At 37.7% G+C, this 24,836-nt stretch overlaps 1 protein-coding gene across 1 annotated transcript in view; it reads right to left on the reverse strand.

Moving 5' to 3' along the window:
• Positions 1-24,836, reverse strand: part of FRAS1 (Fraser extracellular matrix complex subunit 1) — a 483,930-nt gene that overhangs the window by 455,774 nt on the left and 3,320 nt on the right. Inside the window, exon 2 of the mRNA XM_017876598.1 lies at positions 19,591-19,622. Coding sequence (XP_017732087.1) covers positions 19,591-19,622 — 32 coding nt within the window. The remainder of the gene's footprint in view (positions 1-19,590; positions 19,623-24,836) is intronic.

Here is a 24,836-nt window from a genome sequence, read left to right on the forward strand (position 1 = left end):
AAAAAAAAAAAAAAAAAAAAATTGAAGAGAGACCTAATTAAGTTTTCAACGGATCATTAAAAATAGTTTTTAAGGATCAATCAAAATCTATTTTGGCCTATAATTCAGAAGGAGTTCAAAGAAACTATAACAGAGTCCTTCCTTTCCCATCTACTTATTATGTGAATGAACTCCACAAAGTTTGCATCTAGACAAGTGAAAAATAAGAATAGAACTGATGCTGAATTCTGTCTCCTGTAGCAATAAATAAAATGCATCCTGCATGAACTAACAGAAGAAAAAAAAAGCCCCATTCTCTCATTAAGAGATGCATTTCCAATGAAACTGTACTTTCTAACATCTAACAAGTATTTATCAAAAATGCTAATGTATTTATGATGTTTTGCTCAACTGTAATAACTCAATCTAAAGGAAATTACTTAACACTTTGAGCCTTATGTTCACAGGAAATATTACAAATGCTTTCAATTTAAATTTATGTATGTATTTTGTTGCAGAGAAGTATAATAGGGTGATCAATAAAAGACTTTCAAGCATAAAGGTAATAGGATAAATTCCATGGGAAAACTGCCTCAAAAGTGAAAGTGTAAGAAAAAGAAAGGATGTATATTTTCAATAAAGAAGAGTTTGTGTATTTTTTATGGGTGCCAGTGGGAATCAAATTGCTGTAGTATTCAGATTCTATTAGACACATTAGAGAGGGATGTAATGGTTCCATCCTAAAGTGTCATTTTCAAATGCAAAACTTACAGACATTGCAACTCATGCATCTTTTACAAAAAATGTTAGATACAATATTTTAAATGTGTAAGGAGGTACATGGTTTTCAAACTATTTGAGGGGAACATGAGTAAGATGCGGGGGAAAATGAATTTAAACAAGAAAAGCACAGACTTAAACCAAAGAAAATTAATCACTAAGCCTGAGAAGGAGCCCTCCTTTTCTAAAAGATATGGCCATAAGCAAGGAGAATGCCAAAAAACAAACCGGGGTTCTTTGAGGAAGGAGGGAAGAGGAAAGAGGAAGGAAGCCTTCTTAGGTAAGGAGAGCGTTTGTCCATCCATCCACGAGTACGACGCCCTGAGGCAGCTGCTCAGGCCTGGACTTTCTTAACTGTCTACCTCCTGACTCTGAGGCTCCCAGGTTCTATCTCTAGCCAAGACAAACAGGTAAGCGGGGACCTACCACAGAGGGGCTGGGAAAGCTAGTGATAAGGTTCTTGCCAATTTATTGCCCAGGTTCCTCAGAAAGTCTGAACTCAATTAATATGTTTCTTTTGGTTTCAGCCCCTTATCCCTCTCCTTTCCAGGTAAATAATGGCTCTGAGAGACTGGGTAGGGGGAGTTCACATGTAGCCCAGAACTACCTACAATCATTGCTTTCTTTGGGCATCACAGCTTTGCTACAAAATCTATACCAGCACTGCCCAGCACAGGAGCTACAAGCCACGTATAACTATTTAAATTTAATTAAACATAAATAAATTTACAATCCAGATACTTTTTCACACTAGTCACATTTCCAATGCTCAGTAGCCACATGTGAGTGGCAAACAACACAGATATGGAGCATTTTCGTTCTGGCAGAAAGTTCTATTAAAGTTGCTAGTCTAGATTTCCACAAGGCCAATATTCTCCCTTGTGGGGACTTTTCTCTCAGAGAACCTGTTTGTCGCCTTTTACAGTCTAGCTTTCCTATCTGTAGCCCCACACCACCCCCATCCTCACAGTCTTTAACACATGACCTTAGATGTCTGAATTTCCGTTGTTTTCAGGGTTGAAGCTCTTTTCCATGGGGATCCTAGGCCCCAAACAAATCAAGGTATGTAGCTAAACACTGGTTTAACATTCACCCAAGCTCTCTGTGACAGATAGATTGTGTTTCTCCAGCACAGGAAAGAGGATAGATTTTAAGGATGCATAGCCCACCTCCACTTGCCTGCATATTCCAGTTTCAAGTCTGATTCAGTAAGACGTCCTGGGACAGATTTAAAAGGCAATGTAACTATGAAGGATTTAAAGGAGAAACAAAAATACTCTTGCCACAGAAATGGAAGATGATAAGAGAAAATAAATATTCCAAAACTATAAAGGAATTTGGAGTGGTAAAGCATTTGTGAGCCCAAAATTAATGCATCTTAATATGCACCTACAGAATGCTTACATGTATCTGCTTGTACAATTGATGTATGCAGTTTAAACTATGTATTTATGGCAAAAGCAGAACTGAGCATAGAAAATATTATTTCATACAGTATTTTTCAAAGCAGACACATACCAACTATTCACATGCACGAACTCTGGGCCATAGAATGGTCCAGATAAAAGCTATTCCACTTACAAAAGATTTGATACTTTAATCGACTTCTTGCCTATGATAGAAAAAATGATTTTAAATCTATACAGTTACAAAGAAACAAGACTCACAAATATTTGGCAAAAGGGCTTTCCTATACATTCAACTGTTTCTCCTGAACACCTGAGCACACCAGCCTCTTCTCTAACGGACACCTCTGAATACCACAATTATGCCTCCTCTTTTAGCCCAAGGTAGTGCAGACAGCAAGCAGTCTGCTTCTGTCTAAATCAATCAGGCTCCTCGATGCAGAGGCACTGTGGTATCCATTTTGGCTCTTCACGGGCCTTTTGTTGTTAGTTCCTCTTTCTTAGCTGTGTTCCAAACAAGTGAGTTTGCCAGAGAGCTGATTTGCCGCAAGGTGAGATGCCATTCCACCTGTAGTGTAAGTTGTGCATAATATCACACCTATTAAAGCGTGGGCCCACTCAGAGATCCAGAAGACAGCAGTTTTCAAGACAGAACTAGTGAGAGAATAGTTTTCATTATTCCACCAAAAAAAAAAAAAATTTATCATGTGCAGTAAGGAGATAATTGTGAATATTGAAAATGAAGGTTCTTAGTTCTAGTTCCTGATTTCTCTCTCTGTTTTATTATTCATCACTTTGGGGTAAAATTTGAGAAAATAGTGCAGAGGAATGTGGAGGAGAAAATCTGAGGCATATGCAAAAAAATAAAGGACAAATACTGAGGATAGAGAACACGTCTAAAAGCAAAGACACAAGATAACATCTACACCAACACTCCAGCTACTTCTGACATCTACATGCAAAATCCTAGAGATAAAACAATAATAAGTAACACAAACCACAAAGTCATATTTTCTAAGAATCGTTCTAGCTAATAAAAGCAAGTTGTGATGGTGGCTCCTAAAGTTCTTTTCAAAAAGATCCCTTTAATTCACATTTCTGCTTCTTTGCTCTTTCACCCCACAATATCCCCCAGAAGGTTCCACACAATTCTCTTACATGAATGCTCATAAACATTTTGGACCCACACTGACAGAAATTACAGAGCCCCTCCATGCAGGACATTCTCATGGTCCTATTCTTTCTTGCCCAATCCCACCTACACTCTTCTGCCTAAAGTACAAAAACCCATCCACCTTCTATTTTCTTCGAATCTTAGTGGCATCCATAAGCCCGGAGCCATAAGAACTCTTCAACTATAGAAAACCCATGTTCAAAGTATCAGCACTAGCATCAGATGCAACTTACCTCACATCCAAACAATGAGTTGCTAACTTTCTATCTTCTACAGATATGTATTAGTTCATTCTCATGCTGCTATAAAGAATTACCTGAGACTGGGCCAGGCACGGTGGCTCACGCCTGTAATCCCAGCACTTTGGGAGGCAGAGGTGGGCGGATCATGAGGTCAGGAGATCGAGACCATCCTGGCTAACATGGTGAAACCCCGTCTCTACTAATTATACAAAAAATTAGCCGGGCGAAGTGGCGGGCGCCTGCAGTCCCAGCTACTCGGGAGGCTGAGGCAGAAGAATGGCGTGAACCTGGGAGGCGAAGCTTGCAGGGAGCCGAGATAGAGCCACTGCACCCCAGCCTGGGTGACAGAGCGAGACTCTGTCTCAAAAAATAAATAAATAAATAAATAAAATTACCTGAGACTGGAAAATGTATAAACAAAAGAGGTTTAATTGACTCGCAGTTCTACATGGCTGGAGATGATGCCTCAGGAAACTTACAATCATGGCGGAAGGTGAAGCAGGCCCCTTCTTCACAAGGCAGCAGGAGAGAGGCGAGAGAACAAACGTGGAAGACCCCCTCATGAAGCCATCAGATTGTGAGAACTCACTATAGCAGAACAGCATAGGGGAAACCACCCCCATTATCCAGTCACCTCCCACCAGGTCCCTCTCTCAACACCTGGGGATTACAATTCGAGATGAGATTTGGGTGGAGACACAAAGCCAAACCACATCAAGATACGTAAGTTGAGTCTTGATTTCCATTCCCTAAAAGCAGTCTTTGAGGGTCTCAATGAATTGAAACAGTAAATTAAATATCCTAGAGAACATTTCCTTTACATTAGGGGGAAAAAAGCTTAATTTACAGTCACTACAGGCTACTAATGAGAGAAAAATAATCAAACTTCTGAACTTTTACTATCATAAAACTCTTGTCTTTCTTTCACGCTTTCAGGAATCAAAGGGAAAAAGGATGTTGCAACTCCAAAAGGACTAGAAATGATAGCTCTTTCTGATAATAGCCTGAAGCTTCTGAACCCCCCTTACTCTGCTTTCGCTCCTCATGGAGGGACAATGATTTTGCCACGGAAGCTGTACATCAAGCCATAAACTCATTTCAGACGAATGGAAAAATGTTCAGCCCTGTATACTCTGAGCTCTGTCTTTCTAGTCAATACATTTTCAGTCTCCATTACAGACTGTTTTTCTTTCCTGCTAGTCATTTATCAAAGGAAAATAAATAAAACAAACACCCCAAGAAATGTTCCAAACAAGCATTTCAAGAAAACAATAAAACATTCCATTTGAAAACATATTAACATTTAACCTACCACCCATTTACTTCACTACCTACCCATCCAAATTACCAAAAAGAACATCAGTGTGGCCCTAATTCATCAAATATGCCCATGTTTTGCTATTACCTCCAAACAAGTGAAGGTTTATTATAGAGTGAAATATGTCCAGCTAACTTTCCTTCTCAACTTCAGATAAAAGCAAGTTAACAAGGATGTTAGTCTAGGGAAACAATGGCAAGTAGCTGGAATATATGAAATGTGATTCAGACGGACACAAGGTACAGGTATCCATATGTAGAAATTGGTAGAACCATTCTATGGAAAAGCCAGAAATCTAAAATCCAAAGTGCAAGGTTGGGTTTGGGGCCCAACGAGAGTTAAGAGATAGGAGACCTGGTTCTGATGATGCTTCCTCCAGCAGCGTTCATTAGGCCAACCAGACAGATGGCGGCTCTCACTTAAGACTTTGTAAACAAGCCATGCTGCCTCCAAATGTCTATTTATCCTTGTAGAGAACATCTGCTCCTTTCTCTTTGGCCAGCGTGCTTTCACTTTTAGAACTGCCCTCCTCCACTTGGCGGTGTGGTAAATCACAAGGTTTCTTCTTCCCCACTGAGGGTGTGATTTTACCTGGGGGTATGATCCTTGGCTTGAGCCAGAACAATCAGAGTGTTTTCTGGAACTTTTGCTGGAGATGGCATCTCTGAAGGGGACTCACTTTTCTCTTGGAATATTAGCCATTTGAACTGTATAAATCAATGTTGCCATCATAAGGAGGTTGCCAACCCAGAAGAAAGTGCAGCCAAGAGAGATAGCATGAAAAACACATGTGGAAATCATGTGAATGCATATATATCTCAGTCTCAAGCTAATTTTATCCCCTTAGACTTCTGGTTGAGGGAGCAAAACATTACAGACTTTGCTTAAGCTAGTTTGAGTTGAGTTTCCGTCACTCACATTAAGAGTCCTAAATAATATAATTTTCATAGACTTTACTTTACTTTGCTCCTATCTTTGAGAAAGAACCTTGTCTAAGTTGTCCCTGCCACTTGGGGTTTGATTCCACCCAATCTATCTGGTCCCTTCTTGGTTTTCTCCAGCCGTTTTTTCTTCACTCTTTCAACTTCTATCCTTTCTCTGCACTGGTTCCTTACCCTCTACTTACAGGCTTTCTCCCTCTTGTTGACAAAATGGGGTTTTTCCCCCTTAGGAGACTCCAATCACAGAAAGACACATTTTTAAAATTAGTTTTAATCACAAGATTTGCATTGAGTACTCAGCCTTTCACTTAACATTACCTCAGAAATGTGCCTCCATGGCCACATGCTCTTCTCATCTATTATCTTAATGGCTACATAATGTTCTATGTCAAGTTAATCTATGATGATTTACTTAACCACTCCTCTAATAGAGACATTTAGGTAACTTCTTATTTTATAACATAAATAACGCCAGAAAGCAACTTCTTTACAAATAACTTTTCTTTCTTCTAAATTGATTTCTTAGAGCAAATTCCCAGAAGTCTCATCAAAGCTGGGTTTAATAATTTAAATTTTTTAAACAGGTATACGGTTATATCCCATTAATAATTTAGTTTTTATCTGGTTATTAACAACAATTCTTCTTAATTTATTTGTTTGCTACTTGTATTTTCTCTTATGTAAACTCTCTATTCTTATTCTCAGCCACTTTAATTCCTAACATTTGGTGGTTCCTTAAATATTTACATGAACTATTTTTGGTTAGATTTAACATTTTAAAACTTTTTTATTCTTAATTATTATTGAATGAATTCTTTATAAGTTCTACTATGTAAGTCTTTATAACACTAAATCTTTGAAAACCTGTACTTTATTTTTCCTTTTAGTTTTATACTATTAGATATTTTTAAATGTCATCAAATTTGTTAATACCATCTTCTATTCCATCAACTTTTAAAAGTCAATCATTCTCAAACTAAATGTTGGTTTTATTCTTACCAAGGTTTTATCCTTATCTTATAGTCAGAGAATATACTAACTAATAGCAGTGTAAATTGGTCTGACTTCCCCAAAGGGCAATGTGGTAATATGTATTAAATGTATAGACAAACATGCTTTTTAAAAACGTATACCACATGACTCAAAAGTTGCATTGCCGAGGAATGTGCCCTAAGGAAATAATTGAAGAGTGCGCAAGAACATTCATCACAGTGTTGCTTGCAACACCAAAATATTGAATTAATATGAATACCAATAAACAGAAATGTGTAAAATAACTTACAGTCTATCCATAATGAATAATAGTATGGATCTATGTATGAACATAAAAAGATATCCATTACACAGTATTAAGTTAAAAAAATAGCTAGCCAAACAGTGTGCATATTGCAGTGCCATTTTTTGTTAAATATACATATACAAAAAGTCCTGCAATAAACTCATCCAACATTTAGTATTAATTATTTTTGTTTGTGGAATTACTTGGATGTATGGAGTTTTCTTCCCATTCTCTCTCTCTATTTTATATTTGCTGGTGTTTTTAGAACCAGCCTGTATTGCTTTCAATATAATAAATAAAGCAACATGGCCATTTTCTCTTAGAAAAAAAAAACAAAAAAGAAAGTTCTTCCTCCTCAAAAGTTGGAATGATATTGTGTTTCCGCGTTTTGTGGTTTGGTTTTGAAAACACTACTGTTTATCCTTTTTAATTGCTTTCTCTTTATAAGTGAAACAACTTAGACACAGAAAGACAAATATCACATGTCCTCATTTATAAGTGGGAGCTACATAATGTGTACACATGGATGTAGAGTGTAGGATAATAGACAATGGAGACTTGGAAGAGTGTAGGGATAGGAGGCAGGTGGATGATGAGAAAGTACTTAATAGGTATGATGTACATTATTCTGGTGATAAATACACTAAAAGCCCTGACTTCACCACTATGCAATATATCCATGTAACTAAAATTATATTTGTACCCCGTAAATGTATACAAATAAATAATAACAATTTATCTATAAAACAAAAAAATTGAATTCACAGTTGCTTGGTTTTAGTTTTGTTTTTTGAGACAGGGTCTTCCTCTGTCACCCAGGCTGGAGTGCAGTGGTGTGATCATGGCTCACTGAAGACTTGACCTCCTGGGCTCAAGCAGTCCTCCCACCTCAGCCTCCCAAGTAGCTGGGAGGATAGGCACATGCCACCAAACTCAGCTAGTGAGTGTGTGTGTGTGTGTGTGTGTGTATGTCTGGAGATGGAATCTTGCTATGTTAACCAAGTTGGTCTCGAACTCCTAGGCTCAAGCGATCCTCCTGCCTCAGCCTTCCAAAATGCTGGCATTACAGGTGTGAGGCACCATGCAAAGCCAAATTCATAGTTTTAAAGATACCGTCTCTCCTACTAAGTTTCCTTGATTTTAATAAGCTTGCATAAAAACAGCTTACAGGAATACACATGCCTTGATGCTCACAGTATTTCTTTTATTATATTTGATATTAATCTCCTGACTGGTGTAAGTGAGAATTTCTCCTCCTAATCATAAGTGAACAGAGTAAGAAATATAAAAGACACTTATTTTTCTTCAGCAGTTTGATTCCTCTAAAGTGGCAACCAAAGCAGCCATTTAACATGAGTTTCCCTCCTTTTCCTATGCACTTGAGTTATCTTATCCCTATAAAATTTTCCTCTCTTCTCCTCAAAGTCCTCAGGCTATGAAGAATCTTTTCTAGCAGTTCATGTTTCTCAGGAAGTTCTATTTTTCCTTAAAGTACCTGACCACACTTGATCTTTCTTTTAAAAAATGTATTTTAGATGTAGGAATGGATAAAGCTGATAAAATTCTAGAAGCAAACAATAATATAGTTGTGTTGTACAGCATGAGAGAAAAACTGAAAAACTATGCTTTCCAACACTTAGGGTAGTATATACAAAATAATCGGGCTTCAATTTTAACAAAAAATTTTAATACAACTAAATGTACTTTTTCCTAATACTAACTGGAGCATAATTTAATCTTGGCAAATTATGAGAAATGCTCACTAGAATAAAGAGGAAGAAAAAGATTACATCACCACCTCGGGGTGGTGAGGAGGATCATTACGAACATCAATATCAAAGGAGTGGGTTAATGCCTATTAATAGGGAGTTCTACTTGATATAATGCCAGATGAACCCATTTTTGCCGAAATGATAATGAACTTAATACTGACTCACTGTTGGAATATGTCTGCAAACTGATCTCTCTTTTTCAAGATGTTCGCTTGCACGGAGCCACCCACACCCTCTCCAAAGCTCTGCAGATAAACTGCACCTGGACATGGATGAAAAGGAGGAGAAGAAGAAACAGAGCAGAGGATGGTGCTCTGATATCTCATCTCCAACAATATACTAATCAGTTTCTACTGACAGACTCTGAATCCAAGAGCAAATGATTTCCATTTCAAAGCGTCCCCACTGCCTACAGAATGTAATTCAAATGCCTTATTCCAGGCCCTGTGTGATCTGGAGTTTCAAAATCCCTTCTCAGTGTTTCATCACATCACTTCTCTCACTTCAAACTGGACTCCCTTTGCCACTTATGTGTTTACTCATACTGATCCTATATCCTAAGAGCCTTTCTCTCATCTCTCCTAATTCTAAACTGGCCCATATTTCAAGGCCAAGATCAAAAATTATTTCCTCCGGAATAAGAGTATTCTCAATGGCAAGTAACTATTTACTATATTCCAAGTACTTTCACATGTTACTCATTTATCTTTGCAGCAGCTCTGTAATATAGGCACAACTATTATCTCTATTTTAAAGACAACGTAAGTAACTTGCCCAGAGTCACACAGTAGTGAAGAGCTCAGACTTAAACCCAAGAATCTGGAGCTCTGCCCCTTCACCATGGTGCTGAACTTCTACCTACTGACACTTATCCCAAACTGCTCTGTGCTGAGTTCAATATCTGATTGTAGGGTATTGGGTCTACTGCTGCTGGCTGCGGTAACATAAAATCCAATTTATACTGGCTTAAACAATGAGGGAACTTCTGAGCTCATACAATAATTCCCCAGGAAGGTCAGTTCCTGTGCTGGTTAAGTCAGCAGATTAAATAACCAACTCCTCAAGGAATCAGTCTCCCATCTTTCTCCCCACCAACTTCTGTGTGTCAGCTAGGTATTCTAATGGTTGCAGCACCTCCAGAGATCATGTTTTCATGTGCCAAAGCTTAAAGACTAAGCTTCAAAATCTCCTATTAATGGAGAATTCTTGTTTCCCACCCTTGAGGTGCAGGGATATCAACACATAACTCCAGGCCTTTCTTATCCCCAGGAAGGTGGCATGATTTGTCTAACTGGTAAATTTAAAAGAGCAACTAGGCACGCTTAACTCCATTCTGTCTTCTTTCCTCTTCTAGGGAGCAAGCCTGTCAACCAAGAGCATACGCTTTCCTCTGCTTCTCCAGGCAGTAACTCTTGCCTTATCAGCCCTTCTGCATGGGAAAGCTGCCTCCGCAAGGCTCTGTCTGTGAATGCCCAAGTCTTCCCAATTCTGAGGGGTCAGAACTAGCAACCCACTTGGCTAAGAGAACTGAAGCTGTATCCTCCAACTTAGCTTATTGGTTAAAAGATAAAAGGATGATGTTTTGACTTCTATGTTTATTATTTGTTTTATTTCTCAGCTTGTTCAGAACTGGGGGAAGGAAGGTGCTATTTATTGGGTCCTTTCAAACAGCCAACAATATTAGCAGTTCCCTGCATATCTCATTGGCCGCAAGTAAGTCACACTCAGTCCTAAACAGATCCCTGGCAAAGGGATAAATTTCCTGACTAGCTCACAACTAGGAAAGGGTGGAAAACTGCAACAAAATCAGGACTCTGCCAACATAGAAAAGGGAAAAAGGGACTACTGGCTAAGCAGGATGTTCCTGGGTTCCAACTAATAGCTTATTAATCTTGGTGTTTTCCATAGACCCAATCACAGGATCTAACACAGAATTTGATCAATAAATGTCTTTGGAATCCAGTTGGATTACTACTACTACACATATCTACAGCAAATATAAGAGGGAAAGGCTTCTTTTAGCCAATAATTTCATATTTCTTCTGTTCCTGAATTCTCATCTCTTAGATCAAGTTTGTTCTAGATTGTAGGGAAACTCAATACAGTAAGAACACCAAAGAATGAGTGTCTATTTCTGTTAATAATTCTCTCCCACTCTCTATTACTGAACCACTTCAAGAATGGAAGGTACAAAGAGCAATGAAATCTGCTCTCCAATGCAGACACTCTCCCCTCCCTGATCCCACCCCACCCATTCAATTTCCCTTTGGAGGAAAGAAAGGGATAAATTTAATAAATAACCAATCTTGGGAGCTGTCAGGAAAGAACTCACAGGTCATGGCCCAAACTCAAGAGCCTCCTGGGTACTAACAAAAAACCATTTCTTACTATGAAAACTTGTCCCTCTCCTTCTTCCTTTCATTTAGCTTATAAACTCTGAGAACCTAAGAAATCATTGCTAAAAGAACTTAGCTGGGACACCAGAAGCTATGTGCCTCTTTTACATAAAACTACTCAGTTATTTTTTTTAATTTTATTTTGTGCCAATTTTATGTTTAAGTGTCACAGAAGCAAAATGTCATCCACTTAAAATTTTCAAAATCAACTTTTCTTCAGACATTTGTAATTCAAACTTTAGAAAAACATAAGCTGGCTTAACTCAATTGTCATTTGATATTTATATATTATCTTTCCCTTGGTAAGCAAAGACTTCTAAAAGTAACTAAACTATAACATGGTAATACCATAAGGTGTCACAAATGAGTGACAGTTCTATTATAGGGGATTTATACATATATACACATGCATATATAAATGTATCACATAGAAAATAAATACATGTATGTACTTTGTAGTTATAAATGGAGAAATAGGATAAATAAAAATAAGGTATCAAGTTGTAAGACAATTTGGTGTGAAAATGCCACAAACTTAAAAAAAAGTGAGGGAAGTGTATGGTCTGACCAGAAAATTGAGATATATGATAAAATGTAGCATAATTTGAGCAAATTAATATGGCTTCCAAGCTCAATTCCATCTTCTAAATTCAAAGCAAAGCATAAGAAATGTGTTTGTTAACTTAAAACGTCTGTTCCTACCACATGAATATGAAAAAGAAGAAAAATGCATATGGATTATTCATCAATAAAAGTACAAAATCTCTCGTGTTATTCATCTCACACAATCATTCTAAGAACATATAAATTCCCAAATAGGAAACCAGCACATCTAATTATGACGGACAATCTATAAAAACCCAGCAAGGACAAAAAAATCCTCAGAGGCAGCTAGAGCCCAATTCTCACTACCTGACACCTAAAGGTACAAAGTTACTCCCTTTCAGGAACTAAATGGGGAGAAACCCTTCACTGCACACTCTAGTGTCAGGAGATTTTTTTCACCCTCTGTAATGGCTTCTTTCCTTAGGCAGAAACACACACCTCTAACCTTCTATCCACAGGTGAGAACACAAATCAGAAAAGCCTGCCGCTGCTATCTCACTCCTGACTGTCTAGTCTCAACTTGAATACCTCTAGTTAAAGGAGCTCATTACCTCTCTAAATTTATGACAACACCTAGCACAGTAATGATGTGTTGCAAAAAAAATAAGTTTTTATCACAAAATAAATACATTTTAATAAAGAGTGGCATCCCCCATTTAAAAGCATATTATTCCGTATTTTAAAATAAAGACCAGAAGCATAAAAAATGATGAATTTTTGCTAAACTATAACTTAAAATGGTGATAGCCTACAATATCCAATACAAGGGTATTAAGAAATTACCCAATGCTTTTAGGGAAATGAAGGAATGGCTGATTGTATTGCTTCCCCTCTAAGTGCACCCTCAGGACACCAAGTATTCTCCCCACTGCTGAGAAGTTCAAGGTGTTTCAATAGCAGCCAGTAGCCACCATTCACTAAGTGTTTGTGGGGATTTCAAGCACTGAATAGCAAAAGCTTCCAATTTTTCACTTATCTTCTCCACAAAATCTCTTGAGCATGTTGATGAATACAAGGACAACGCAGTTCTGAGACATTTTCATTTCTACAGGGCTGTCTCTTTTGTGTTACTGTTTCAAATTTTAAAAAGTAACACTATAGCACACCAATTTTTAAAAAGACTCTGACATTGAAGAGCTCTAATGGTCTCCCTTAAACCTCCTTAGCCCTAATAAACAAGGTCTACAGATTAGACCAGAGGTTCTCAAATTTTTTTCCGCTCTAATATAAATGATGGATAACACTCCCATGAGTTTAGAAATTTATAAAACTTTTAATGGAATATGTACAATTAACTGTAATTTTACCCCTTTTATTCAAGAAATCATTGATGCATAACAATTGCTTGGTTTAAAAAAAAACACACAACAACAAAAAAGAAAACGTATTTAGCAATATGGGGAGAGTAGTGTTGTAACTGTGCTGACTTCAAAACTGTTCAAATTATATAAACAAACAAAAACAGCAATCAGGTACTATAACAAACTTTGTGTTACTTTTCTCACAACTGCTAAAAGTACTCCAGTAAGCTTCCACCCAGGGTGAGAACCATCCATGAGGCTGTATTTTAAGTACTAGAATACGTTAATAATTTTAAAACTCTAATGTTGCACTGTCCAATATAGTAGCCACTATCTATGTGTGGCTACTCAAATTTAAACTTTAATTCATTGAAATTAAATGAAATCTAAAACTCAGTTCCTCAGTATTGTAAGCCACATTTCAAGTACTCAATAACCACATGTGGCTCGTAGCTACCACACTGGTCAGCACAGCTATAGAACATTCCCATCATCACAGAAAGCTCTACTGCACAACACAGTGCTCAGGAATCTTGGAGATCAGCTAATCTAACTCTCTTAATTTACTAATTTAGAAACTGAGGCCTCATTTCATTCAAGCGACTTACTCCAAGCTACACAGCTAGTAATTACAGGGCCAGAAACTGAACCAAGACCCCGGACTCTATAACTCACTCATTTCCACTCCAACATCTTGTTATCACCTGAATGATGTGAGTACGTGTTCCTTGCAGGGACAGTTCTGGGTTCTTTCACAAGTATGTTCTTAGTTAACTGTCACATCAACCCTAGGAGAAATACAATCCCCATTAAGCAGATAACGAAAGTGACACCCAGCTGTATAAAGTATCGTATCTGAGACCACACAGCATGTATGTAGTGGTGCCAAGATTCAAACTCCAAAGCCTGGATCTTCCTGCAGTGTTATATATACTCAACATTCCACATTTTTTAATTATCCTTGAAAAATATTCTTTCAAATCTGCTAAGAGTTAGTGCCCTGTGATTCACTTTGTCAGCATTTCTCAGCAAAAGTATCCCAAGTAGGAGAAATCCCAACACTTAACGCTTTTGATCTAGGGAAGAAGACTCGTTTATCCAGCCTTGCCAGTCGTCACTGCTGTAGAGCAACAATAACAGCAGCCAGCCTTTATTGAGCACTGTAAGTCACAGCACCGGACGAGGTGCTTCATGTTCATCTCCTTTAAGCTTCACGACAATCCTGAGAAGTAAATAGTTCATCTCCATTTCACAGACAGAAAAATTGAAGTGAAGGGTCAAGTCATTGATCCCAGGAAGAACTTTAAAAAGGATATATGTTTGCTTGTGGTGATACAAAAGGAAAGTTTTTTAAATACTTGATATAGTTGGAAAAGAACAGAAGGTGTGTGAAAACTTTGAAATAAAAAATTAATTTTCCTCCTCACACTGGATGTCACAGTTAAACCTATTACCTAGGTAGTTTCCCTCTGATGGATTCCTGATTTAAAAGAGTCACACTGTCTTCCACAAGGGCTGACTTTAGAGACAGTCTTGTGAGCCCAGGGGTGCATGGGTATCATGGGGTAAGAAACACACTCCAAAATAGATTATTCAGTGTTTTTGGAGTTATTTTAGTCCCTTCTGGTCATTTCCTACTCTAGGAATAAAAAGAGAAAGTTACAGAAGATTGTTAAAAGAAAGACAAGGGAGAGAGCTGAAGTCAGTCCATAATTGAGAGACAGCTACACATGCTTAGGACTTAATCACCCCAGGATATCACTGCAAGTCCAGACAGCTGTCAAAAATCAGGAAACACAACACAATACAAGGTGGGGGGAGGTATATATATATACACTTATATACATATATAAACATATATAGTACATAATACACTGTGTATTGTGTTTTTTAAGATGACATGCCAATCTAAACATGTTTTGCATCATGTAGTGAATGTGGTGCACACCAGTGCAGGACAGCCTCAGTTAAATGGGAAAGGGTTAGCCAGGGACAGTTGGCTTTTGCAGGAGGTCAGGGACAGAGACTGGCAGAGACAACTGCACGGCAGTTGTGGCAGGGAGGGGGTGGGCATATAGGACTGAAGGCGGTGAAGTAAGTTAGTTGTGTTCAGAGACAACCAGTGGACTGACTTGGTTGTGAGAAATAGAATGCTTGATCAGATGACTTCAGAATCAGAACGAGGTTTGAACTTTCTTTTCCGCTAGCACTTACTATGTAACTTTAGACAAGTGACTACTTCCTGAGTCTCAACTTCCTTATCTGTAAAGTAAATTTAAAAAAAAAAAAAAAAAAAAAAACTATTTCCTGGGTTTGTTGAGTATTAAATACATAGTAGGTGCTTAACAACTCTCCCTTCCTCTTGTTCTTCTTGGTTGCTAAAGAGAAATTGTGTTATGGCAGAAAAGCACAAGCCAGGCATTGCACCTGGGTGTCTTTCCCACATTATCTTCTTTGCAACAACCTTTCAGGAGTAGCTTTCTTTGTCCTCATTTCACATCAGGGGCAATAAGAGGTTCCAGAGGTGATGTAACTTGCCCTACATCACAGAGCTGGTTTGTAATAGAAGAGGAAGGATCAAAACCAGGTGTGTCTGACTGCCAGGGCCATGAATGTTCCACTGTATCTGGCAGCTTCCTAAGCAATGAGTGAAGAGATTGAAAGGTATCAGTGAGAGGAATCCTCACAAGACAGGCTGAGAGTTAACTAGCAGCTAGTGCCTAAATCCATGCTCTCATTTGCTTGATACGCTTTATGAACTCTGGGTGAAGCTGAGACTTTGCCATTTTCAGCCAGAATAACCTACTTCTGGTTACTCACCCGGGAGATGAACAAACCTCAAGAATTTCACATCCTCGCCCCAGTTTCCTCATCTATAAAATGGACAGTCTGGACTAAGAGATTTCTCAAGTCACTTCTACCTCTAAAACAGTGAACATGTGGGTAAAACTACAAAGTTTGGAAAAGGGACACCAACCACTATTCTCAGAACCAGCTCTTGAAAATGACACCTCTTACACTAAAAGCCTTTGTCACCCAAGAAGTTGTATAATCAGAGAATCCTAGAATTATATAGCAATGTTCTTGTACTCTTTAATTCAAAATGCATGAACATACATTCACTCTCCGGTTTCACTGATGTAGATATAATGCTTTTCTTTAACAATAGGGCATGCGGAGAGAGAGCAGCAGTGAATGATGTAGATAATAAACCAAGTCCAGGATGCGTCATCTACCTTTTCCAGTTTCATCATCCTTAAAATGGAAAGAGAACTTAAAGCGGTTACAAATAAACCAGAATGCAGAATCTCTCTAGGTTTTGAAATATTTTCTCAATCTTTTAGAGCTGTTTTTCCTACACTTAATTTGACAGCAATTTTTTAGTGACTCACCTCGATGGAGCCTTTTGAAAGTATTTAATATAGTTTCCCTAGAAACAAGCACACTACTTTTCACATTCTCATTTCAGCAGTTTCAGTAGATAAGTCCAGTGTTGCCATTCCTCCTCTCTGGCACCTTCAATGGCTCACCCACCTTCCTGAAAGGACAAGCTAAAGTCTGCACAAGGCTCAGCATGCTCTGACCTCTGCCCTCCTCGCTGACCTATCTCTTGCCATCCTCCATGCACTGCCTCAAATGCCCATAGGAGCTCTTGCTTCCGACTTCACATTTCTGCTCCCTATCTCTGGAATTCTCTCCCCTTGGATATCCACCAGGCTAGTTCTTATAATTACCTCTTTCAGTATGTCTTTGTTCAAATGTCACCTTCTCAGTGAAGCCTTCCCTATCACCCTATCTAAAGTAGCCACCTTCATCCCCTATTGAGCCTTTTCTATCCCTTCCACCTCCACAATGTTTTTCCCCATAGCCCATCTATCTGACATTCTATATATTTTACTTACTAGAATTCAAGCTCTATGAGGGCAAGAATTTTCATCTGTTTGTTCACAGATGCATTCCAGTGCATAGAATAGCAGGTCTGGGCCGGGCGCGGTGGCTCAAGCCTGTAATCCCAGCACTCTGGGAGGCCGAGACGGGCGGATCACAAGGTCAGGAGATCGAGACCATCCTGGCTAACCCGGTGAAACCCCGTCTCTACTAAAAAAATATAAAAAAACTAGCCGGGCGCGGTGGCGGGCGCCTGTAGTCCCAGCTACTCGGAGGCTGAGGCAGGAGAATGGCGTAAACCCGGGAGGCGGAGCTTGCAGTGAGCTGAGATCCGGCCACTGCACTCCAGCCTGGGCGACAGAGCGAGACTCCGTCTAAAAAAAAAAAAAAAAAAAAAAAAAAAAAAAAAAAAAAAAAAGAATAGCAGGTCTGTAATTGTCACTCAATAAATATTTGTTTAATAATTTTATTATTGTAATAAATACATTGTCTCTCAGACTGAATTGCGTAACTACAATAATAAGTATCTCAGGCTTGAAGAGGTTCAGAAATAAATGTAGCAGGCCAGGCTCAGTGGCTTATGCCTGTAATCCCAGCACTTTGAGATCAGGAGTTCAAGACCAGCCTGGCCAACATGCCAAAACTCCGTCTCTACTAAAAATACACAAAAAAAAAAAAAAAAAAAAAAAAAAATTGGCTCGGTGTGGTGGTGTGCATCTGTAGTCCCATCTAATTGGGAGGCTGAGGCAGGAGAATCACTTGAACCCTAGAGGCAGAGGTTGCAGTGAGCCAAGATCCCTGCACTCCAGCCGGGGTGACAGAATGAGACCCTGTCTCACACACAAAAATAATAATGATAATAAAAGAAAGAAAGAAAAAGAAACAAATGTAGCAGAGCCTTGGTAAGCAAAGAAGTCACCTGGAGGAATGAGGAGTCTGCTGGTGTGGGAGGGTGTAGCCCACTAACCTTGAGCAGCCATGAGCCCTGGGATGAGCTAGGGCATGGTACAGAGGGAAGCAAGGTCATCTAATAAATTCAAGTTGGTTGGGTTCTTTCTCCTTTTAACTTGATCAAACTGACCTCTCCAATTACTTGATCCTTTCATATTCGAATGTACAATAACACATAGCAAAGTTAAATATAGAAGATGGTCTAGCCACTTTTTTTCACATATAGGTAGAACAACAGAAGAAGACAGGATGTCTTGTTCTGGTCCACCCTTAATGGTCAATTACCTCTAGCAAATCTCTTCATCTCTCTCTCATCCTTTCCATGAAGAGGGGGAAGAGTATGAAATAATACACGGCCTGCCTATTTCATTGGTCTATTATCAGACATATGAATACTTATGAAAATATATGGAAAAGTTACGAAGTAGTCTACACAGTAAATAACTCTCTTTTATTAGCATGGATAACTGACTTGTCTAAATATCTACTATAGCTCCCCAAAAGTGATAACATATTTTAGAGCAAATGATTCCTAAAACATATTAAAGAATAAACAGGGCAGAATATGGAATGACAAATAGAATAAAATGGCTTTTCCTAATGTTTAATAGAAAATATAAAGAAAAAATATAAACCTCTCAAGCAGTAATTACAGTATATAAAGTGCAGATTCAAGAATATTACTGTGAATATCTACAATTATCTATACTCTTAGATACTTCAGATATTCCTCATCTATTTCAATACCACAAGGATAATCTAAGATGACTTATTAATATCACACATGTCAATAGCATGTTGTGATGTAAATGAGCAAACTCTTTCCAACCATCTCAGTTCAGTTTTATTATAGCATTTATTAAACCAAAATAAAAATGTGGTGAAGAATGATTTGTCACACCATTTATTAGAATTGATGGAGTGTAGACAGTCTTTTCAATAAGGCTTTAACACATTGTTATGCACCATAGTGCATTAGTAATGAAAAGAAATGCATGAGACTTACATCAACTTTTCCCCCCAAGTCATTCTGACATTAAATTCAAAATCAATTTTACCCTATATGTCAAGAGTTCAGAAATAAATGTTAATTTATTTGCTGTTCACCAAAACTTAAGTTTATAATTCAATATAACAACAGAAATCCTTCCTATTCTACTTAATTTAAATATCATATTTTTTTTGGAGAAGGGTTCAAAGTGGGAAGCAAATGCAACCAGAAGATAAACAAATTGTGTTTCAGTTTGTATCTGACAAAAGGATGGGATCTAATTTTCTCTCTGATTAAAAGAACACAAAGAACGGCCACAGAATGCTAATTGTGTGTTGAGTGTTTGGATTTCTCTTCCAATACCTGAGTATCCGAATGGAACTAATTCACTCTGGAAAAGGTATTAAATAATTGAGCATCATTGTGCCCGAATGAGGGCTAATCCTCAAACTGTGAAGAAAAATAAACATATTCTACAATGATAGGGTCAACTCACTCACTCAGGAACTTCAATCAAGCATTTTACATTCAAATGAAAGAAACCAAGTATGTAAAGAATGACCTACCGCCAACAAGGAACCCTGATAGACACAAGCACCTGTGGAGAAAAACAAAACAAGAATTAAAAGGGATGCATAATAAACCAGTAGGCACTGCCCCAGCAAGCTTGCTGCTAAAACTGCATCTACATGCATCAAAATCAGTAAAATGTGCTTCTTCCAAAATCTTAAAAGCTTGAGCATTCTTCCCCTGGGGAAATAACCCCATACACCAAAACAACATTCCTTGGACACACATGAGGAAAAGCATCATTAAAACTTATGACTTGAATTTTAAGATAAATGTATGTATAACGGCATGCTATAAATACAGTAAATATTTTTCTTGGTGATAAGTCAGCAAAGCCTCCATAATCCAATCCCATTTCCTTATTCAGGCTTCCCTGCCACTGTTTGCTTACACTAAGTCTCCAGTTCAACCCAAGAGGCCAACTTAGAATCCTGTAATATATTTACATGTCTCAATGCCTTTGCTCATTTTCATTTCCTACAAGAGATGTACTTTGTCTAGTCAAGCCCTTTAAACTTGATCCCATCTCCTTTGCGAAACTTCTCCTGCCCACCAGATTATGTTCCTCTGAGCTCCTAGCACTTCTTGCCTACATCCTCCATTTGTGAATTTATTCTTGTGTACTTCCTTTCTAAGGATGATGAAGTCTATCCCACTATATTATATATGTGTGTGTGTGTGTACTACATATATAGAGAGAATATATACACTATATATACTGTTACATATATACTATTACATATAGTATATACACAAATATACATATACATATACATATGTACCCACTATATACTATATATAGCATATACACACATATATAGATATATACCCACTATATACTATATATATCATATATAGTATAAATAGTATATGTAGTATTTGTAGTATACATACACATACTATAAAACTGAAATCTTAATTTAAAAAAATATACACACATTCCCAACCAATTTTTGAGCTGCACAACAGGTCTTGAATTAACTTAGAAAGAGATGGGCAGTGTGCTATCACCTACTCTCTCAGAAACTGAGTCTGCAAAACAGATTTGAACAGTATATACACACCAAGGTGAAGCACATCTTAACAGTGCTTCACAGTTGGTTTCTAAAGATACAAGGACATTATTTTACCACAGTGCTTACCTCTAATGGGTCATTTATGAAGTCCCAAAAATATTAACTTCTTAGGAAAGAAATGGTCTACCTTCTCCTCCAATAATGGAACTAAGAACAATCTTTAAGAAAACTGAGATGACTATTTACACTTAGGTTTGAATCAAAGATCTCTGTGGGTAAATTTATTGAAATAATTTTTATATCTCTGACATTCTAATAAGAATAACTTGAGATAAAACCTTGAAGGAAAATTCTTCTTAATTGACTAATTTTTCCTTAAGAAATCTTGTTTCAAAGACATAGTAGTTCCGTCTATGTTATGTCATAAGAAAGGAAATATATGTATATACATGTGTGTGTATGTATATGTATGTGTGTGATGTGTGTACATAAAATAATCCTATATATCTCGAATAAATATATATAAACACAAGTCACTTTCTAAATTACTTATATGGACTTATTTAATTATTTCTGTTGTTTAGAAAATTTAGAATAAAGATCATCACTTAGGTACAATTTAACAAAATTTACACTTTAGAATAAACAAGCAAAACTTAACCTTTAGAAAAAACACAAACAAAAAACTTTTAGAAAAAACACAAACAAAATTTAATCTTTAAAATAAGACTATCCTCAAATAATTTTATTGCTCTCCACGGCATTACCTTCCAAAGTCAATTTCTTTTCAAAGCTCCAAAGGAAATCAAGCACCTTAAGAAGTATCCGAGTACCCATATCAAAACCCATTTTTGGAAGTTTAGATAGCCATGATAAACTCATTGCAGTATGAAAAAAATAAAGTAGCACTGAGTGTGGCACCACATCTATACCCGGGCAAACCACGCATCTGCTGGAGACTCAAGTCAGCATGGTGTATAATTGCTGAAAAATTATATCATTAGGAAAAGGAATTAATTCAATTTGGGTTGCTCTGTATTGTACAATTCCAGAAGAAATAAGCTTTGCCCTCTGCGAGCTTTCCTAAAACAGAACAGTTCTACCCAGAAGGCAGCTGCATGAATGAGCCTCCATTAACACCGCTTCCAAAATCTCATTTCTACTCTCTTGAGAAAATAAGCATTCTAGTGTGATGCCCAGTCCTATCAAACATTTATCATTACCCAATACCAGATGCAGCATCCAAAGCAAGCATATTTCTCTCACACACCCACCAGCAGATGAAGTTGAGGGGTTTGTTGACATGGGTACTGGGCGTAGCCTCTGGTTAAGAGCCAGAGTGGAGGTCTTTTCACTAATCCATCAGTTCACATAATATGGAAAACAAAATTACTCTCTCCACTCTTTTTTTTTTCTTAAGGAGTACAAGAATAATTGCAGGTCTATCTGATGTTTATATTTATGGCTTTAGTTGAACTTTAAAGAAAATTCCAGCTCAAGGTGAATTCTGTGAGGTGGTGCTGATTTAGAAGGAGATATGAGCCTCCCTCAAAGGAAAACTGAGGAAAAACCAGAGGCAACAGGAGGAGAGTTCTCTAACTATGAACAATGCCAGTTTCAGGGCACAGAAGGCAGCTGAGATGCCAGGTAATCTAAGTTCTAACACCTCACAACCTGTGAGAAAGTGCATAAAGTTTTGCAGGTTGAAGTAATTTTATAATGTCAAGAAGGAAGCCCAGATGCTGAGACCCGAGCTGCTCTTTTCCTGTGTGGCTGGCTCATTTCTTGCGGGTCACATAGACAAAATGTTACTGCATAAAAGTTAAACAAGTAAATGTCTGTTTTTAATCCCTTTTGCACATTATAATGTACTCCTTTATGAGATGACTGTATAAAATCTAATGTTTTTGGAGAAATTTTGAGATATAATTTGCATATATCCTGAAACCATTGGTAAACTGAGTAAATTAGAGAAGTTAAATCCAAGCACCACAAAATGTCAGACCCATTAGTTCAAAGAAATAGGGGCAGATACAACCATTAAGATACGAAAAGATTTGAAGAGCATGGTACCACAAAAACATGACTCATTAGGAACAAGCAGCCACAAGCTGGCATTTAAATGTTCAGGCTTTATGTTGTGTTATAATTCAGCATATGGCTGTGTGCACTGTGGAGTACTTAAAATAGAATCATTTTCTGAACTGACAGGACAGCTCATGTCCTGATTATTGTCAACTAGGATTTAGATCAATTAATAGAGTAGTTAAAATGAAAGCGGGCCAACTGTTTTGGAACTATGGTAAGATTTGGCATGAGGCTCCGACGTTGACATGTGGTAGTCCCCTCTCCTGCTCTGAGCCATGCGTTAAAGAATATTTTATGACGATCTGTGTGAGGACAGTTGGGTGATATTGCCACCCAAGTCAATAACAGTGAATACGGATGGCTGAGTCCTTACTAAAGGATGTATATGAGGAGAGTAATGCCCAGAATCCAATCTTCAGAGGGCAATGCAAATACAACTGATGAAAATAAGAGTCCACAACAACCCCCCTTTATTTCCATTGCCAGGTAATTACAAAAGCCAAAGCATGCAAAGTTACAACCATCATCTAACATTTCTGTACTGAGAAACCCACCAGGGACCAAATGACATTAACGATTTCTAGATATGCAAACTCCTTGAGCGCAGGCGGGTTTGGCTTTGGTTTTGATGTCTGTACCCACCTACCAGACATAACCTGACACATAACCTCTCAATAAAGTCTTGCAGAATGAAAGAATTAGATTACTTTTTTCCAGTCAAAGTCTTCTCTTCCCTAACATTGAGTTTCAAACATAGAGTCTCTCAGCGAAACAACTCTCCAGCCCAGAGTGGAACCAACTACCTTAACTTACCCGTAAATAAAACATATTGTCTATCAAATGATCCTCTTCAGTGTAACCTGTTAAATGGCATTTATAGGAAAAACCTGGGATTCAGGGTTTGTGGAAATAGCTAAAATCACATGGAGAGTAACTAAAGCTCAATTCTCTTAACCTCCAATTCAATGATCTTTCTCTATCCAAAGGCAACTGTCTTATCTAGTGTAACTTCACAGGACTTCCATATGTCAACAGAACTCAAGATATTTCTCCAGAAAAAGCCATGGTAGTTTCTTCGATTCAGAAAGCAGCCATGTTAGAAGCTTCTTTGTGACTTCTTGATTTTATTAAGTTCTCAAATCATAGCATTAATACTTTATCAGTTTAGCAATATAAGGCCGTATAAAATAACACTGCCAATAATTTGCTTGTAAACAATTATTTTTCTTTTGATAATTAAAATAAATTTAGAGGCGAGGCACAGTGGCTCATGCCTGTAATCCTAGCATTTTGGAAGGCTAAGGCAGGTCACTTGAGGTCAGGAGTTCAAGACCAGCCTGGCCAACATGGTGAAACTCTGTCTCTACTAAAAATACGAAAATTAGCCAGGCATGGTGGCACACACCTGTAATCTCAGCTACTCAGGAGGCTGAGACATGAGAATCGCTTGAGGCCAGGGTGCAGAGGCAACGGTGAGCTGAAATGGCACCATTGCACTCTAGCCTGGGTGATAGAGCAAGACTCTGTCTCAAAAAATAAAAATAATAAAATTTAGAACCAGAAAATTGCAATTGACCACAAATAAGGCAGCAAATACTGATCTCTTTTTCTTCTATGTTTGACGGTTAGCCAAAGTATTTTAGAACTATCACCTAATTGACTTCATTTAGTAAATGACAGAACTATAGAGCAAAGAAGTTAGGCAGTTCATTTCAAGAGCTAATCAGAGGCCAGTCCACCAGTTAAGCTTAATTCAAAAGAATATAATTTGGCAATATTGTTCATCTGACCAATTTTTTGAGCACTTACTGTGTACTAGGAGCTGAACTGAAGATATAAGAATTAATAGGAGCCATCCTAACCCCTCAATAAGCACACAGCTAAGAGAGGAAGACCAAACCCATACCAACCACAATTATTTTCTCTGTGCACTGAGAAGAAAACGACAAATTCTACCATAAGCTGATCAGCAAAGGTGTCACAAGGTACATCCCATCCAAAGAAGTATACATGTGAATATCTCTTCCATTTTTAAAAATTATTCTCTAGGCTGATAATAAAAACTTGAGGAGATTTCCAAGATCCTTGAGGTTTCCAACCTTGATATCAATGCTCTTATTTTTTTTTTTTTTTTTTTT

Source organism: Rhinopithecus bieti, unplaced genomic scaffold (genome assembly GCF_001698545.2).
Source record: "Rhinopithecus bieti isolate Rb0 unplaced genomic scaffold, ASM169854v2 scaffold_8675, whole genome shotgun sequence".
In the NCBI taxonomy this organism is placed as follows: Eukaryota; Metazoa; Chordata; class Mammalia; order Primates; family Cercopithecidae; genus Rhinopithecus; species Rhinopithecus bieti.